At 33.6% G+C, this 19844-nt stretch overlaps 2 protein-coding genes across 2 annotated transcripts; both read right to left on the reverse strand.

The window, feature by feature from the left end:
• Positions 1 to 907: 907 nt before the first annotated feature.
• On the reverse strand, positions 908 to 9643 carry LOC147074940 (chitinase-3-like protein 1). The gene is made up of 8 exons (XM_085942531.1): positions 8891 to 9643; positions 8272 to 8372; positions 7569 to 7828; positions 6947 to 7073; positions 5590 to 5775; positions 4979 to 5095; positions 2417 to 2551; positions 908 to 2180 (listed from the first exon to the last, which is right to left on the reverse strand). The coding sequence occupies exons 1-8, from the start codon at positions 9066 to 9068 to the stop codon at positions 1947 to 1949; spliced, it is 1338 nt and encodes a 445-aa protein (XP_085798657.1). The 5' UTR covers positions 9069 to 9643; the 3' UTR covers positions 908 to 1946.
• A 3440-nt stretch (positions 9644 to 13083) lies between these two features.
• On the reverse strand, positions 13084 to 19085 carry mRpL54 (mitochondrial ribosomal protein L54). The gene is made up of 3 exons (XM_085942533.1): positions 18863 to 19085; positions 18506 to 18657; positions 13084 to 13477 (listed from the first exon to the last, which is right to left on the reverse strand). Exons 1-3 carry the CDS (start codon positions 18978 to 18980, stop codon positions 13316 to 13318), a joined length of 432 nt encoding a protein of 143 aa, XP_085798659.1. The 5' UTR covers positions 18981 to 19085; the 3' UTR covers positions 13084 to 13315.
• Between the last annotated feature and the right edge of the window lie 759 nt (positions 19086 to 19844).

A 19844-nucleotide genomic window follows, 5' to 3' on the forward strand; every position in this document is an offset into this window, starting at 1 on the left:
TTGTGTATTTTCCGGGTTATTTCCTCTGATGATGTTTCAAATTTATTTGCAAGTTCTATCTTTTTTCAAAACTCTGATTTATGCTCTTTCAAATTCACATCCCATAGTTCCGATTTGGAATGATATCATTGAATTGAGTCGTCAATGTCTGCTTTAAACTGAGTCGTATAGTATCAAAAGTAGATCTGTGCATTATTCATCATTTCGAGAAAATGACGAAAAACATTTTGTTAGATTTTTTAGTGTTATAATAGCATGAAATATGTTTCTACATTTAGAAATTAGAAATTCAATTCGAATTCAACAGTTCTACTATTGTTTCCAAAGTATTGAACAGTTCTAATTCTGATACCAAACCCTATTTTCCATCACAATTTTATACCACACAGATATGATTTTGATTCAAATACTATATTGCTAGTCGTACATTATGGTCAGAAGAATAATTTGGCATACTTAGTTAAATTTCGATATATTTGCGACAGTTCTACTTTTGATACTATACGACTCCTAATCTTTCTTCATTCTACCTATACTTTTCACAAAACAATATCAATATAAACACTCCTGTCAAACTAGTGAACCAAACAATGTGTCAGAGACTTCATATAGAAGTAGTCGGTGGTTTAACTTTTGCGATTTATGTTTGCAAGTTTGAATTCGTCGTAGTCTCGGTGTTTACATTTGACCCATAGAATTGGCAAGACAAATATTAGGTAAGCCTCAGACACATATGATACAAGTGTAACTAGAGTATACACTAGTTGAATTTGGTGTCAGACATAAATATTACGATATAAGTATCCAGGTATAAACGTACCATAAAGATAATATTTATTGCGGATGCAATCATGATTTGTAACACGTGCGGCAGTGTATTGAGAAGTAAATGATAAACATTTTTATTGCTTTCTAATTTATTAGGTGATTATCATAAAAATACAATTCACAGCTTATTGAATATTAATTATTACATTATTGAAACAGTAATTAATAAACACTTACTTATATAGAAATAAATGCATGACAAAGATCTTATGCGTATATTATTATGTAGTGCCTAGTAAATGCTGGTTAAAATTAGTTAAAAAAAAATGTTTATAACTACAACAATGTGTTCAAAATCCACTTCGCAGTTGCATCACTTCTGTCAATGCTGTCATTTTGAATTGATCGAATGGTGTGATTTCACTTATGCGATGATTGCATGTGCATTCAGGAGCTCTGAAAACAAAAATGTCAGTTACTAGTTTCGTAAAATGTAGGCAAGTTAACAAAACTGTACAATTTCTTTCTTAAAAGTATATCTTCAAAACAAATTATTATTCTAAAAATGTTGTACACTGCTATAATATTTTAGAATAGTTTTTTCAAAGTCACACCTATAAGAAAGAAAAGACATTTTTATTGACATGCCAACATTTTACGAGAATGGAAAGTAACATTTTTGTTTCCAGCATTTTTTTTGTATTGTAATTTTAATTCAATTAAATTAAAATAAACATATAATAGTAATTCATAAATCTAAACGATTCGATGATTGATGAACATTGTGAAAAATTACACATACAATATTTAAAATTTTATGTAGATATTATTTCAATTTTGGAAATAAACACCCGATATGCTATATAATATAATATGTAGTAAAAATCGGGAAATTTTAAAAATATTCCATAGCATTATATAATTTGGTGTTTCTGAATCAAATTTAACAAAATTATACTATATTTACGGCAATACACACTCACGAAATTAATCATTATGAATTCAATATCTTACGATTGTGACTAGCAGGTCAATTAAATATCAACCTGGGTCCCAGAACTTATTGCGATTGGAAAGATCAAACACAAGCTAATTTGCCTTTACAACATTTGGTAGATACTTATTTAACTAATTCACCATTTATTTTAATATTAAGTGAATCCCATGAAAACAACCATTCAGCAAACAACATTTTCTTTCCAGTTGCAAATATTCAAGACAGCATCAAACACCAAGGGAGCACTGCATGTGACCGGTCCAGATTGGACGAGCCTATTAGTATCTTGAGTACAGTAATAGAATACTGCGCAATTGTTGGGGTCTCGAACCATTCCGACTCTGGTGCAGAGGCCGCCGCTTTGGACAGGCGGTTGTACAACAACCGGTGGGACCGGAGCAGGATTTGCCGGAGACTGAAAAAAATTAACATTGGTGATATTAGTTTCAAGATTACATTATAACCATTTCATCTTGGATCACGCTTTAGTCCTGAAAAGGCCAAGAAGTTATAATATATTTAACATATTCTATGAATGACAACTTTATTTCATTAGTAGTTCAGATGTAGAATTTGTGGCTTAGTGCAATAATTCACCAACACAGAAAGGCCACAGACTAAATTGATGTTATAATTTATAAAATATCTCACCCCAGATCCTCGGATTCCATTGCTAAGAACAGTCAGAATAGGATATTTTCCTCTTCCGCATACTCCTCTGAAGTCATCAATATCGATACTCCATACCATTGCACCTCCGAGGTTCATTCTCTTGATGTAGTCAATCTGGAAAAGAATTAATATTAAAAATAGTGAAATTTCCGCTGTATGCCATTGTGATCTTGAAATTGATGATGTGTGATTGAAATTTAATGTATTTATGCTAAAGTGTCTCTGGAAATATCAACATATGGAGTTCGCCGTATCACACTTCACCGGGAAATGTTGTATCAGTAATATATGGTCGCATATTAAAGACAGTTCAACCTCTTTCAGTCGTATAGTACTGTGATAAAATTCATGTCTGAATAAAACACGGTTCTTGTCGGCTTACAGGAAGCCAGCGGCAAACAAATTTTGAAAATAGCCGATATACTGGGTTATTTGTTAGGTTAGGTTAGATTAAGTTAGGTTAGGTTACGTTAGGTTTGGTTAGGTTAGGTGAGGTTAGGTTTTCATTCTTGAATTTATTCATGAATTTTGTTTGTTTGAAATCAGCTATTGAATTAATTAATATTAAATAGCTAAAAATTGAATTAATGTTCATATTGAATCTAATAAAATTGGAGACCCTATAGTATACGGTCGTCTCTTTATGGTAAGAAAGCTCACTGCAAACTGTGCTTCGGTGAAATGTTATACGTACAATTTACATGTAACCATGCCAAAGACATAGCGTGTGAAAGTAATAGGGTGTTCATCCAAAATTTTCGAATGCGATTTTACGCCAGATATATAATACGCCCGTATAATTGCGTTCATCCAAATTTAGTACATAAGCATCTCGCCGAACCCGAACACCTAATGCCCCTCTACCATAAGTTTAGCGAAACCGATTGCTAAATTCGGCAGAGTCCATTTTTGACAGATCGCAACTGACAGCCCGCGTTTGTTGATAATTGTCATAGGTTCTTGTTTTCTTCCGTATTTCATTATGATTCAGTGTATTATTTTGATTATTGTCTAATGGTACTATCTATTTTACAATTGATTCTATAATTGGTGCTTATTTTATTCAATCATGAATGCTTTATTTATAGGTAGTAAACTTTGTTTTCGTAGATAAAGCTAATCTACAATGCCGCAAATTTCGTAAAAGAGGCGACGCTTTCAAATTTAAGAGTCTCGTTAGTAAATACACATCAGACGCAGATTCATGAAATCAAATAAATACAAGTAATATAATATTTTGAACAACTCAATTCACATGATTATGCTGGAATCGATTTATGCATAATAATTATATGGTAGGTAGGTATACTATCACGATAACCATTTACTTTCATTTGTTTATATTGTAATGATTATTTATTCAATAACGTTGATTCGGCATTCGGATTATCCGGCCATAATGTAGTATTAATCGAAAAATAAAAGAAATAATATGAAAGTAAATGTAATAGCGAGTTCAAAATATATGGACCACTAGGGATATCTAGCGGCAAAATGTGAGAAATTGTCATTTATTTGACAGTTAAGTGCCCATAGACATCAAAAACTGACCATAGAGAAAAAATATTTTTCTGTTTTAATATAAGGAATACTTGTTTCAAATAGGCGCGCATGTACAAACACCGTTATTTGCATAGAGCATAATGGAACACGGCGGCGCCCGTATATACAAATCCGAAGCTAAGTGGGTGAACACTCGACAAGTTTTATTACGGCAATAAACGGTTTCGGCGTAAGGTGAGACCGTCATAAACCATTCGGTTCGGCTTATTTCCATGGAAACCCTATAAAGCAGTGACAAGATTAAAATGGTAAAGATACCTGCAAGTCATTATTGTGCATGGGAGATTCATTTCATTATTGCCAACACCTGTCAAAAACTGCAAACATTTTTACGTTTTTATTAGGTCGTATTCTTATTTGTTCGGTGGTTGTTTGTCCGGTACAAATCTTGCAATCGATTTTTAACTAACTTCCCAACTAGCTAGACATTTGAAACTTTTAGAATATATCAGAACACAATGTCAATGCATTTTTTTAATACCTTTAGCCATTTTTAAGTAGAATTAAATTCATTTTCAGTTAATTCTGTTTTGTATGAAAAGTTATTTCGGAAGAAATCCGTAATCAATCCACTATTACTGGTTGCTAGGGTCCTAACAACTAAATATTAATATATACGTGCGTTACTATGGAAATCAATATGACATTTCAGTATTATTTTGATTATTTCTATCAAATACAATTTTTTTGATCGTTTAAGTTAGTCAAGTCAAGTTTATATGATTCAACAGAAAATTTAAAAACGTTGTATTTAAAAAGTTCTTTTTATCTTGTAATTATTATATTCACTCTGTCAATACCATAAATTCCAATAGATGTGCAGATATATACTAATTCACAGGTAGTATAATTTTAATATTGCCTTTTTGCTTCTTCTCAGGGCATACCAGTAGTCATAGATTCTGTGGTTCTGTGGATGTTATCTGATGATATAATGAGGAGGGTTTTGAAAAAGAGACTTAAATAACAAGTCTTTACCTTGAGCTGTGCTGATTGTTGATTGTCATACGACACCCAAGTGTTTCCGTTTACCAAATATGGCACCTTAGCCTCATTATCGAAGAACAATCGCGAGTTTGCTTCTATTTTACAGATCTGAAAAATGAAAAAAGTATCCTAAATAATTATATAGATCTAAGGTTTCTCTATAAAAATTATTGAAGCAAATTGGAATTTGACTGAAGGGGGATCCTATATGCCAGCAGAGAACCTAGCGGAAAAATACGAAGTTTGCAATTTGAGATTTTTTTTTGTTAATTTACAAATTCACATTTTTGTTACAATTGTAAGTTTATCTTTGACTTAAAAAAAATAATTCTTTTTAATATTTTCAGATACATATTTATTAATTAATACAGTTGAAATTGTAAATTATCAAAAAGAATTCTCAAATTGCAAGCTTCGTATTTTTCCGCTAGGTTATCTGTTGGCATATAGGATCCCCCTGAAATGCAAATGTGTAGTAAAAATATACACTAAGTTGATATCCCATTTATGATATTTGTGAAGCCACTTAAATTGTGGGAAAATGAAGATGCAGTCATCGACATCAACCAAGTAAAGATGAAATAATAAAGAAACACTATTACCTCATTATATCCCAGCATTCCTGGTTCTCCCGTAAAAAGTCCCGGTGCTCCAGGTCCTGTTGAAGGGCATCGAGGATTGATGCATTGACCGATGGCTAAATTGAATGAATGCCCATATAAACCAACTCCAAGAATAAGCTTTGATGACGGAACTCCCCGTCTAATCCATGCCTGAATGCTTGCTTCCTACAGTAAAAGAATAACAAACATCCATGGTGAAATATGAGTTTAACGAAGTCTTCTTGAAAATTTTGAGGTAGGAAAGGGGTGTACTTATCAGAATTTACGAGGATTTGTGTTATATTGTGACATCTGTTAAAATATTTATCAAGCACAATCTTGATAAAATAATAATTAGCCAGGTTTCAAACCGAAACAATACACATATTATTCTAAAAAAATTATCCTTCATTCAAACATTTGTTCGATTCCAACCTGGGACCCACAACATTATGAGGCGATGCATAAGTTGCTCGGCCATCGTGGGGTCGTTCTAACAAAATATGCCATTGAAAATGTTCATTTATTGCGAACAGGTTACCACATTCCATTCGAAAATAATCAATAACTAGCACTACCATCGTAATCCACTATTCAGTGCCACGGCCTGACTATGGTTTTGATAAAATAATATTATGAACAAGAGGTTTTGATGTTTTCCTGAATAGTTAAGGTTTATTTTACTGTATTTTAAGGACACCGTTTGTTTATTTTATTATTTCAATTTTCTTTATGTAGGTACTTTAGACTGTTTTCTTTTTAAATTAACAATGTGGCAATTTATTTAGGATTCTTAGTTTTTAGATTTACTTCTTTACAAGAGTGTATTTTTCATTTTTTATTAAGGCTATACCTCAGCTGAGGCATGGTCTAAAAAGATCGTGACTAGGCGATACGCGGATTGTGCGAATGACGCAAACCGAATGAAATATAATTTGTCATAAAAATCCAACATGCGTCCATTTAATGTTATGTTTATTGTTATATTAATAATAATAATAGTATATTCATTGACATGTTTTCTTTTTCAAGTACATGCGGAACGTTTTTTAGCCATCTTTACACGATTTAAGAATATATTTTTCCGACGCCATCACAACACAAATTGACGTGCTCACAAGTCGACTATCGCTCTCCGAATGGCAACGTGGTCGAAATTACGTCCCACATAGTGTTGAAAATTATTTGCCGTTTCACTTATGTATGCTCTTAAATATACATAATATGGTACAATATCAGACAGTTCTGAAATTTTCTAATCTAATGTAGGCACCTTTCTGAGGTTGTTCCGAATCACATTAATAATTCTTAATTTAAAAAAATTGTAGTTGCCAGTATACAAAAATAAAATCCTTACAATGCTTAGAGCAGCGTTGCCTGTATTTCTTTCAGCATTGGAAATAGAAAGAGGTGCATTGTGGCCAGTTCGGCCCTCCGAAGACTCGTGGAAATCGTAAGTCATCACATTAATGAAGTCTAGATATCTGCAGAAAAAGGTTTATGAAATTATTTACGAAAAGAAAATAAGGGAAATAAATATTTTATTTACTCATAAGGTTGTAGTATTAAGATTTTACCATTGAGAATGCGTCTTTTTCTTTAACTTAATGATACATGCTATTTTAATTTTAATAACGGACGTGTCATAGCTGAGATTATATAGCACTGTATCTAGTGTAAAATACAAAATCAGGGGTTGAGGTATAAATATGTATGGGAAAGGCTGGGTAGTTCTGCCGATTACTTCTAAGATGTCTGCAGCCATGATTTTACAATGGAAAGGTTATATCGAATATCATAGCAATAAAATAAGTTGAATGCAAATCTTATATTAATTTTGCTATTAGGGTCTGGTCACACTGAGTAGAATTGTGGAAACAAAAAAATGTTATATTTCCATTGTCTTTATCAACTTTCTCTATATTAATATATAGGTATTACAGGCAATATTTTTGCCTACAAAATTCTCTCCTATTTACCTGGCAAGATTAGGCACATCGTATGATTGTGTGAATGAGTCTTCAGAGGCAGGTACGGCTGCTGTTAACAGGAATCCACTCTTATTGAACTCTGTCCTGAGAGCTTTAATAAGTTCGATATAGTTGCCTTTGTCCGCAGAAGAGCCTCCTCTTTGAGCGGGGTATTCCCAGTCAATGTCTAATCCGTTGAAACCATTAGTCCTTAAAAAGTTGGCAGCATTTACGGCGAACGCTTGGCGCAGATTAGCGTTGCTGAAAATCTATTAGATATAAATATTTATATTATATAGGTATTATGTACAATACAAGCAGAAATATGGGACATTTCATTAAAATTAAATGATCTTTTAGTAAAATATCGCAGTTGCTTGATTGTGGAATTGGACAGGCAACATTAAGAGGGATGTGGAGCAGTGGCGAGGGGTGGTGGTAGGCTGTTATGATTCAACATAAATCGTGCACACTAAACTTTGTCATATAATACTTATTATATATTTTATAATACCTAATGTCCTATAATACTTATTATATTATATTATGACCTGTAATACTTATTTGTTTTCATGATGTGGAGTGACTGAGTATGACCAATCTGAGAGCGAGATAGGTCGGGATAGAGAAGTCTGGAGTATGGTTTTGCAGTCAGCATTGGAGCTGAATGGACTGTAACATTACCTTAAGTAGGTTAGTTGTGATTACTTACCCCAGAAAAGAGTGTGGAACCCTCATTCCATCCTCCCATTGCAACCAATGTCTTCAGGTTAGGATTTGTTCTTTTAAGATTGTTTATTTTTTGGAAACCCCCTAAAACATGATGTATGAGTATATGAGTACATTTATGAGTTTAGACCAGTGGTTGGCGAACTGCTAAACGCGAGGGTTTGTCTTTTTTTATTTTTAATATATTCATGTTATGACTGGATAACAAAATAGTTTCTAATAAAACTTACAAACAAGGTACTGAGGATTAAACAAGTACATGCGACATAATTAAAAAATAAGTTAAGAGCAGTTTCCACATTACTTACATTAGGATTCTAACACTAAACTGGTTTGTATTACAAATTAGATTTAAATTCTAACATTGGATCACATTTCATGGATTCCTGTGTGTATAATGTTATTATTATTTTCATAGCAACATATGTAATTTGAATGTTTTGACCTGGTTTCACTAAAACATATAGAAATATCTCAAAATGTTAGTATTTGGCTAATGTGGATTTATGTTCTGATGGATGAATCGTCATCCATTCTTAATTTGGACATTATAACTATTAGAAACAAAAAATGTTTATAAAAAAATATTCCAATATCCATACCAAGACCACCTCCAGTTGTAAGTTCAGCCCATGGATCAAGAATTTTGATTTTGGCGTCGCTAGTGACAGAGACAAACGAGTAGATAATGTGTGTGCAGAGCGTCGGTGGAATATCTCCAATTACAAAGTTGCCTTCGCCAGGTCTATAGACAGACCAGCTGCCGTAGTAACACACCATTTTATCTAGATGACAAAAATTAAAAAGATTTATAAAAAAAATTAGTCATAGTATTGTGTCATCTTGGAAAGATAGTCTTAAACTTAAGCTTAAACAGAGGAATCATCCCCAGTGACCCGTGTAAACGCACATTCATCAAAGAATCATCAAAAGTGATGATTCGGAGTCAAAAGTGAATGAAGTTCAACTGCATGGGCACTGCGTCCCTGAGTAGCTTAGGATTAAGGCTTTCTCTCATAGTTGTATTTTCCTTGGTAATCAATTTTAACTTTCACTTTAACGAGCAGATTTTCAAATTGATTTTCCCATATTCTCAGATGATTTTTGTAAATACATATCTTGATCTTCTCCAGCCCATTGAGATACCCATGGTTTTATTCACCATCACCTCTTTTTTCTATTCCTCTTCCTCTCGATGAAATTTCTGCATTCATAAAACAAATAATCACAAATTGTTTGAATTCCAACCTGCACCGAAATTTCACTTGACGCCAATTTGGAATGAATTTGAATATTTAACTTTCGGTGACACGTGTAAACAAAAAGTGAATGCCTGGATTCAATTTTACTCTCCCTTTACTATTATGATTGATGACTAATGAATAAGATGGAATCCTTTAATGAATTCACATTTTAAAATGTCTTTTTTTTCAATTGCAAATTTATTTTTGGCTTTTTTTCTGGTTTTTGAATATAATATTGATTAATTAAAGCACTTTAAAATTACCAATATATAAATTGTCTCAAATTGCAAAGTTCGTATTTTTCGGCTAGATGCCATATTCGATCATTGAAATATTGTAGTTGTCAGACCACTACAGAAAAATCTATGGTAGATGAATAGCTTTTGGTAAAAATATTTATTTAATTAATATTACCAACCATCAACTATTTTGAATTAATATTAAAGATAAACTATTATTTTACCTGGTGCAGCATTGGTATAATCAACACAGATGTTTACAAAAACAAAGCAAACCGCCAATGTGAACAACTTTGTAAATAAAGCCATGGTTCAAAGACCGGAGAATCTTAATTGATGATCTGAGAAAACTTGACTGATGATTTCTCCAATGGAAGGTGTGTATTTTATAGTAAATTCATCGAAAACATACCTATATAGTTAGAGCGTACGAATACCTTAGTTTTATTACGCATTCATAAATAATGACTATCCAATGTAAAGAAGGAATCAACATATCTATGAAAATAATATGCAGTGTAAATAATTAAGGTAATTAATATAGTTTGTAATAGATTATTTGTGATAAGAAAGTAGAAATTTATATTTGTTTTACCATACTGTCACTGTTGCATGTTGTGTTGATTAGCAGGATAAAAGGTGAAACACCTTTTCAATTCAATACCTCTACGTCTACAGTGTGAAGAAGGTATTTAAAAATATTTATCTTTTTAAGCTAATTAATCAAATGTTTGAGCCTGTTTTTGGATCCCAAATACACATTTTGAGTGAAAAAAAATGTGAATTTTACTCACCTACCAATCAGAAATGCAGCACTACATTTATTGACAGGACCTACCTCAAAAAATCATGACGCGAAGCGTCACAAATAAAAAAAGTATTACTTATTTATCGAATTTATCGTTATTAATACAATTCTATTAAATTATTTCTTCACAAGAAGAAATTTATTTAAAAAGGAATTTATTTAAACTCAGTTACCAAAATAATGTAAATTTTAAAAGAACAGCGTACGAAAATATGGTTCATGGTCAGTGGCAGCTGCTCTAACACCATACAAATGCACCACACTCCCTATAATTTTATAATAAATAACTTTATACAACATGCGTTTGTTATTCACACCACATTGATCATTTAATTGCAACGCAAGCCATATAGAATATTTAAAAAATTTTCTTGTGCTGTGAATGCTGATGACATCATCCAAGTGCGCAGAGATCCTGCCACATTATTATCTCCATATAAGACTGATCGAATATTTGGTGTTGAAGATAAACACTTCGGACTGTGCCAGAGAATTCGAATTCGTCATTGCTTTTACATTGAATTTTTTTTTACTGTAAGGTAAGCACTATAACTGTGAGCAGTTGTGATAAAGGCGTATGTGGCGCTTCTATAGATTCACATTCGCACGCTGCTTGATGACCTCTGCTGTGACACCACATAGCTACAATACATAGTTGAATCACAGTTGTAAAAAAATGCTAAAAGAAAAATTTAAAGAGATAAATGTAATTACTGAATTCTAGAAATGTCTTAAAAGCATTATGGTCAATTAGGATCATATTATGTTTAGGGATTTATATCTGTATTTGGCAGCACATATCTGTGTGAAGGCATTTAAAGAAAAAATGCGTAACATCTCAGTACATGTCAGCATTCACATATAAACATTTACAATCAATTTGATGACAGGGAGTTATAACTTTGAACGCCAATTTGGTAAAATGTCATCTCAAAAACAGTAATTTCATTTTTCTCCATAGTATTCTCATCAATATTTCATATAACTGTACTCTAAATATTATCAAGTTACATTTTTCTAATAAATTCATGAAAGTTTGCCGACAAAAAATAAAACAGTTAACTAAGTAACCTTTTAAAATTAAAAAGAAATATAAGGCGATGCTAATATAAAAAAAATGTATTTGTTGTCTTGAATCTGAAATGTCAGTCACGATATTGAAGATACAAACGAGATAAACTTCCATAAAAAGTTTTTTACAACTACTGATGACGTAATAAGTAGGCTTGTTTATTGTATGTGCGTAATCTAATCAACATTACTACGTCACACGCACAATATATACTCAATATCTGTCAAACAAACACATCTCATATTCATATGTGGTAATTAAATAGCAATATGAAATTGAAAAAAAATCTGCACTCCTCAAAGTGCGAGTACTACAGAAACAAATTTATTACAAGAATTCATTTGTTGATAGCTTATATTCATTTTCATGCCATGACAGTATCAATTGAAGCTTGGCACTGAATTGAAGTAAGCTTCTTTGAAGTGTGTCAGCTGTATCAATGACATCTTTAATACTAAGGGAATTTTTTAGGTATTTCATAGATAAGAGTTCCTCTTACAGCCTTTGCTGCCATCTGTCTTTCCATGCAAGAAAAACTGTAAAAGATCATAATTCTTACTGTCGAAAATGTGTAGAAATAAAACTAATTTGTGTATAATTTTAAGTAGTATAAACTAAAATGATTTCCTCTTGTTCAATGCCCCTATAGCCCAAATTTAACCCTGGCCTCCTCAATCCTCCACGACACTCAGTCCTCGTCTACTACCCTCCAGACGTCTACCAGCAACAGCTACCTGGCATCCCTCCCTGCATTGTATCTTCAGCGAATTCTCGGTCTTTCCACGGGTCTCTTTCCTCTTGGGAATCCCATCGCTCGATAACTGCACTGCTCAGTTTCTTCGAAATGCGAGTCATTCATCTGTCGCACGTGTCCTGCCCATTGAAGCCGGAGTAATTTTGTATATATGGTATATTGCAAAATTTTCTTATTCGGGATTTGAAATTTGGATCCTCAACACTACCGCATAGCTACAGCAGCTGGTGTGGTCAGAGCCAGATTTACACTTGAAGGGGCCATGGACTAACATTTATTGGAAGGCCACAAAAAAATGATTTATTAAACTGCAATTATATGTTTATTTTTTGATAATATAAGTAGGTATAATTTCTTAGTGAAAACTATTATTATTATATTTGATTAATAGTAATCCTCGATATAAGTAGTAAATTATTTAATTCTCCCACAAATTTTGTCATAATGTGTCATGGTTATTTCAGGATATATTAACAGCACTATTTCAATTAATTTTTGGACTCTAGGGACCGGTAGGGAATCCGGTCCTGAGTGTGGCTACTAGTTAAGTAATAACTAGTGATTCCCAACCAGGTATCTGCGAGTTATGTCAAGATTTCCATGATAATTCTCAAAAGCTTGCGGGAATGAAAAACTAAAATTTGTTTTTAGAATCCGTCAGTTAGGTAGGTAGAGTTAACACTGACTTAAGTAATAATTTCACTATTGCATTGAACGCAGCCTATATAAATGAATACAACACAAAATGAATGAACTGCATAAAATAATTAAAACAATCAAAGATATTTTTCATAAATAAACACATTTATTTCCCTACAATAAAACCGTGAGATACATTATTGTGTCTCACAAAACAAACAATATCAAAGTTTCGTCTCAAAACGAAATATACATGATAAAAATAAGGCAGTTAGTATCGTTTCAGTTTTTTTAACATATTGTTCCGCCTCATTCCCATGGTTCTAACTTTGATCCAGTAGGCTTTCGTGGTAGGATCTAACTCTTCCAGAGTTAACGGTTTTCCGATTCTCAACGTCCACAGCCAATCCGGATATTCACTATTTGGTTTGAGCTGAAAAAGATGACAGTTTATAAATTTAAATTATTGAGTTACTTACAACTACTTCATAGTAAAACAATAGTCGGAAATAGGATGACAAGGTGGAGCATATATATTTAATTGATAGAACAAGTGATGTACCTACACTAAAAATAATGAATGAATCAAGTTATACCAGTGACGAAGATGACTATTGAAAGGACGTAGGCTATGAGGATCAAAAAAAATAGTGTACAGGCGGCAGTGGCGAAGCGTGGAGGTAGGCTCTTAAGATCTGACATAAATAGTGCACACTAAACCATTTCAGTCAACTATGTTTGTTTTCATTTGACTAAGACTACAATATGTAGATAGTTTATAGATAGAAGAATATTTTTTATCGATTATGATTTGGTATAGGTGGGGCATAATGGATTTTAAAAAACTAACCACACCATCTGTGATATTACTAAGTATTCTTAAATCAACGAAAACAAATAAGTATGACTGAAAAAGTATGCACTATTTTTGTCAGATTGCCAATAGCATACCTAAACTATTATGGTTTGGTTAGGCAGGGTTGAATTGAATTTTAAAAACTAACCAGCACCAACTGCAATTTGTATTCTAAGTTCAACGAAAACAAATACCTAAGTATGACTGACAAAGTTTTGTGTGCACTATTCATGTGAAATTTTAACAGCCAACTCCACCCCTCACCATTGGTGTCAGCCTATAAGTCTAGGGTTCGAATCCTCGGTCTGGCAAATAAAAAATACATGTTTTTTTAATGTGTATTTGGACCTGGAGTATGGACCTAATCCATTTCTCGTAAAAATAAAAATCTATTAACACAACCTCCACTCTGTGGATATCTTCTTAGGATTGAACATAGTAAAAAACTATGTAAACAACAGATAACACACTTTCACTATCATGTACGTCAGTAAAATTTAATCTGTGTTTACAAATTGAGGACATTTAATTTTTTGACGAGATCTGTTACGTCATACCTTAGCAAGTCACAGTGTCACGTATACCAGTGGCGAAAATTGCCTGTTGGACTACGGTAAACACGTTTAACAAATGAAAAAAATAACTATACATACTAATAAAAAAACTGTGCGCTTCCATGCAGTCGCAATTGATAAAGACACAGCATATTATAGAACTCTTGACAAGTTTATGCACCTGATTGCTAATAAGACTCGTTAACTTTATTATAGCCAATTGATAAATAAATATTTTTAAGTCCACTTTTTGATGTTTTTTTTTGTATATCGCTCTACTTTCGCACATTCAACATTCGTACACAATTTCAGGAACCAATTACGTATGAAAGCCGAGGGCCGCCTGTCAGTCGTGAGGGGTGGAGGTAGGCTGTTAAGATTTGACATAAATAGTACACACTAAACTCAGTCATACTTATTTGTTTTCATTGAACTAAGCATACGATTTGCAGATGGTGCTGGTTAGTTTTTAAAATTCAATTAAACCTTGCCTAACCAAATCATAATAGTTTATGTGTGCTATTGGCGATCCAACAAAAATAGTGCACACTTTTTTTTCATTTATACTTATTTGTTTTCGTTGAATTAAGAATACATTATTATCGACAGTTAGACATTTTTTTTTAAATTCATTAAGCCCTGCCTATGCCAAACCATAATCAATAAAAAATATTCTTGTATCGAAAATGATAATAAATTGATTACATCTAGCGATTCGTTCTGAAAGATTACTTTGGTCATTTAATTCACGACATGAGACGTCTACACACGTCATGTAATGTGGCTTACAGAACCATTATTCTATATAAAAAAGGTGTGTCACAAATCATGATCGATATCTGTGGCTCCGAGTTAATCCCCTACACTGGTTGAGTCCTCCATACCTTACTGAGTACATCTTGTTAAAATGATGAGCTTGTGGATGGATGAACAATTAGTAGCGAGTCTGTTGGACAGATAATTTTGATTAGGTTGTTAAGGTTAACAAGATGTTATGACTTGGGTCCCGCCCGAAGAAGATAGATTATCCGCATGGGAAGATTGGGTAAAGCCAGCAGAACATCTCCCACCTGGAGCCAGTCTTGGGTACCGTACATGGAAAGCCCTAAACAGACTGAGAACCATTTTAGGGCGCACCCGAGACAACATGGTGAAGTGGGGGTTCTCCGCTGACCAAACCTGCGAGTGTGGTGAAATGCAAAGCATGGAGCACCTATTTTCATGCAAAGCTTGCCCAGCAAGCTGCAATTTCGATGAGATCTTACAAGCCGAGGAAAATGGTGTTGCCTTCCCTAACTTCTGGAGCGACACATTGTTGCTATTGAAGATCCGACATGACGAAGATAAGTTGGCTGATTATATTCTACATTTTTTATAATAAATAATGTGTCTCTTATTTGTAAAAATGTATACCTACCTATGTCGATGGCCTAATGTAAATATCCCATAAGTGACTTTTTACAAATTGTGCAGGAAGCTAAAAAAACTAAATATTTAATATCCCGTATCTGACTGTTAATAGTTCACACATATTGTAACTAAAAAGTGGTAAAGCAAAGCATAATATAACGCCTAATATAATGATAACATCCAATAAAATGAGACATAATATTATATTATAATACTAGCTGACCAGGCAAACGTTGTTCTGCCATATAAATTATTTCTAGTGAATATTTTGGTTGGTAAATAAAAAGTAACGAATGTATCGTAAGTGTGTGGGGATGGAATCTATGACAGAAAGAGGAATAGAGCACTGTAGACGATGACCGCCGATAAAAACAAAAAAACATCAACCATTCATTTTCTCAATTCAAAATGAGTAATGATGTTCATAATGAATGAATTACCTGTGACAGGATCTCGTTGTTTAATGTTTATGCAATATCCGTCTTGTCCCTTCCAGAAAATTAGCGGATATTGGAGAGCGTCGTATGAACAGTATGTGTCAGCGATGAACTCCAGATTATTGTTTCTTCTTCGAATCACGATTTCTCGCGTCGATGTGCGGTCATCAACCATGATTCCAGCAATGTCGTCAACAACAGTCGCATTGAATCGACGTACGTGCTCTCCAGCTAGTGTTTTATCAGGATTGATGACAATAGCGTGATTGTCACTTTGCAATTCGTGCATGTGTGCTTTGAATAATTTCAATAATTCATTGTGCTCATTCAACAGGGCGTCCAGTTCGCCGACGATGCGCCTGGCATTAGGCGAATTGACGCTATTGTAGCCGCAACGTGCATCCACATGATTGATGTCCTCACCGCCGCGCCCATGAAGTAGATTTGTAAAAATGTATTTGGTTCGTTTGGCATTAGCAGCAATGAGCCTACTTTGTGGTATACTTGACCTTTGATTTTGAACGTAGAATGGAATTGTTGACCATTTGCCGCAGTATTGTGAACTATTTCTGTTGCTCCGGACGAAGTCATTTGGAAGCATGAATTGAATGTGCGAATGGACTTCAGGGACAGGTTTGAATCTGGAACAGTGCCAATGAGCAAGCTGTTCAATGGTTCTGGTGGTATCTCAATTTCTGGTAGTTGCACTTTTCCTGATGCGCAACACATCCCGGCTGACTCATGTTTGAATTTGAGCGCATGACAATGGGGACATTCTTTGTCCATAGCACCAATCAGCACTTTCGGATGAGCGGAATATTCATTATCTGGCTCGTACTCGAATGCGAGACGAAGGAACGAAGCGGATGTAAATGTTCGATGTACTTGTTGGCGTTGTCGGTCATTTGCTCTGCGTGTGTTAACTACGAACCGGCGCGCTTGGCTCCGTTCCAATTGTCGTTGTTGATTTCGTTCAGCTCGTGCCTCTTGTGATTGAGATGCACGCAATTGCGACATGCTTAGACGCACGTTTTTGTTATCTTGTTGGATTTGTTCGTCTGTTCTTTCTACTCTACTATTTTGCATGTTTGTTGCTTTATTCGTTCGACGGCCCAAATGGCCCCCTTGCGTCTTGCTGGCATTGTGCACTGTAATATACGCACATAAAAATAGATAAATTAAAATAAATCGTACAAAATTTTGCACGCACTGCGTTGTGATTTGCCGAATGAAATGTCAAAATGACGCGACGCTTCTCTTGAATTCTTCTCGGACGTAGTGCCATCTGTCATTCAACAACATAAATAATTTCGTTCTGTTTGAAATACGAACGACGGTTAAATTTGTTCATACAAAAATAATAAAATCGCGATTAAAAAATGGGAGGATGAGAGTAGGAAAGTGAAAATTTGAGGTTATAGGTATTTTTTATGCCAAATAATAAAAAAAATACAAAAAAAAAATTGTCAAAAAAAATAAAAGAAAATTTTTCTGGATAGAGATACCCTAATCACCTAGCGGTATGAAATATACTTGTTGACCTATTCTCATACCTAACAAATATACATAAAAAAATTCATAAAAATCGGTCGAGCCATTTCGGAGGAGTTTGACCACAAACATCGTGACACGAGATTTTTATATATATAGAGATAAAGACAAACATCCAAATTTGTTCTATGACTTACTGTTTTACCTTTTAAATATTTCTAAAGTGATTTTGAAGCTGAATTCAACACACTACATGAAACGCGCTTGACAGCAGAGGCAAGATACGGGCTATTAGAGGTTTATTCCTGCAATGATCAGATACGGGAAATTACTAAAATGGTATCATTTTTGTTAAAATAACTACAGATATGGGAATTTCGCAGTCGATGGGCAGTATTTTTGTTGTTTTTCATTATATATGTCAGATACGGGGTATTAACATTAGAACATCGATGGGGTCTTGTGACTGGTTCTCCGTCGTCGCGCGCTGCCATCTGTCAGTGAACACAGTGTTGCCAACCGAACTATAATTATAGTACATTTACATTTACACGCCCTATAATTTTTGCCGAAATACTATCATTTCTTCAACCGCGTACTATAATTCGATGGCAAAAAGATAGCCGAATTCAATAATGGCGACTGACACCCAAAGACGGCGGACGACCAGTCACAAGCACCCATTTATGTGCTATTTACAAATAGACGAATACCTTAACGTCTTCTCCGGTTGAATATATGTTGCTCCCGCACACATAGTTGACAAGTTTGACAGTATCTGTTTCAACTGGTTGTACAATTTTTTCCACAGCACCAGTACCCACTTTACCGCCTTTCTTTTTACCCTTTCCCAACCCCATGAGTGCTGTGTAAACAAAAAAATATTATTATTGTCTGTGGCAATGAAAGTTTGAAGAAAATGAAAAGGATGTGAATTAATACGGGCAACGAAATCGTGCGATAGTCAAGAATACTTCACTTAGAATTTAAAATAGACTTCATATGATGATAAAATAATAATGATTTGTAAGAGAAACAAATAAAAAATAAAGATGTTTTGTATAATTAACCTCCAACGTTTGTAGCGGCTGCCGTTGTCGAACTATTACGAAAAGGATTGACGTACAATTTACATTGTTTTAATACAAGTGGCTGACACCTAGATATCGAGACTAACAGAGAATTCATGATTCAATGTATTTAAATTAATAATGATTACTATAATAATGTCCAAATAAAATTCAACAGTTTTATAACATCAATGACAGTTTCACTTTGTAGGTTATGTATATTAATTTCGTGTTGCCTGTACGTATACGGTGCTGCATTCATAAAAAAATAAATTATTTTTCTATTTCGTAACATTCAGATTACTTAATCCAGTAATATTATTTTATAAAAAAATAATGAAAAATAATGTTATACCTATTGCCAATCCAAAAGTGAATAAAATCCAAAGATACAGAGTTTTTTCTTACACCGAATTCCAACTGTTTTTAAATACCATGTTATAGAAACGTGGTATTAAAAAAAAAAGCAAAATAGGTGATATCAAACAGAAACATAATGGGAAATAGATACGTTACCTTCTGGGTGTGGTTGTAAAAAGTCACGATTCTGGAGTGTGGAGAAATATGGGATGAATGATGTAATTTAATACGTACGTTTGTATAATAACAATAATATGCATTGAAGTTCGTCACAACGCGCATTCAACAATATGGTAATATTTGAGAACATTCAGGAGCTTTATATTTCTTGTACCTATATCAGGACTTTCCCATCATATAGTCATAAACCAAAAATGCTGTCATTTTAATGGCGGTGGGATTTCGCATGTGTAGGTATATTATTAATCTGTTCTGTGAATGCAAAAAAGTGGAATTATGCAGGACTAATGTGATTATTATGATTGTTGCTATTGTCGACTGTACCTACTTACGTGAAGCCTATTGCATCGCTTTTTTCACTCAGTGTCCCTCCGACTATGTCTTGCTTCGTGTTAAAATTATTGAACTTCACGGTTTATATGGAAGTATGTACAATATTTCC

Source organism: Rhyacophila brunnea, unplaced genomic scaffold (genome assembly GCF_057557595.1).
Source record: "Rhyacophila brunnea isolate RB1 unplaced genomic scaffold, BYU_Rbru_1.0 scaffold_15, whole genome shotgun sequence".
In the NCBI taxonomy this organism is placed as follows: Eukaryota; Metazoa; Arthropoda; class Insecta; order Trichoptera; family Rhyacophilidae; genus Rhyacophila; species Rhyacophila brunnea.

Coding starts and splice junctions, on each gene's coding strand:
- LOC147074940 (XM_085942531.1), bottom strand. CDS start 9,068: ATGGTGTGTTACTACGGCAGCTGGTCTGTCTATAGACCTGGCGAAGGC. Junction 7,829..8,271: donor GTTCCACACTCTTTTCTGGG/GTAAGTAATCAC, acceptor TATATCTAATAG/ATTTTCAGCAACGCTAATCT. Junction 7,074..7,568: donor GATGTGCCTAATCTTGCCAG/GTAAATAGGAGA, acceptor CTTTTTCTGCAG/ATATCTAGACTTCATTAATG.
- mRpL54 (XM_085942533.1), bottom strand. CDS start 18,980: ATGAATTCTCTGTTAGTCTCGATATCTAGGTGTCAGCCACTTGTATTA. Junction 18,658..18,862: donor AGCCGCTACAAACGTTGGAG/GTTAATTATACA, acceptor TTGTTTACACAG/CACTCATGGGGTTGGGAAAG. Junction 13,478..18,505: donor CAACCGGAGAAGACGTTAAG/GTATTCGTCTAT, acceptor CATCTTTTTCAG/CTCAAACCAAATAGTGAATA.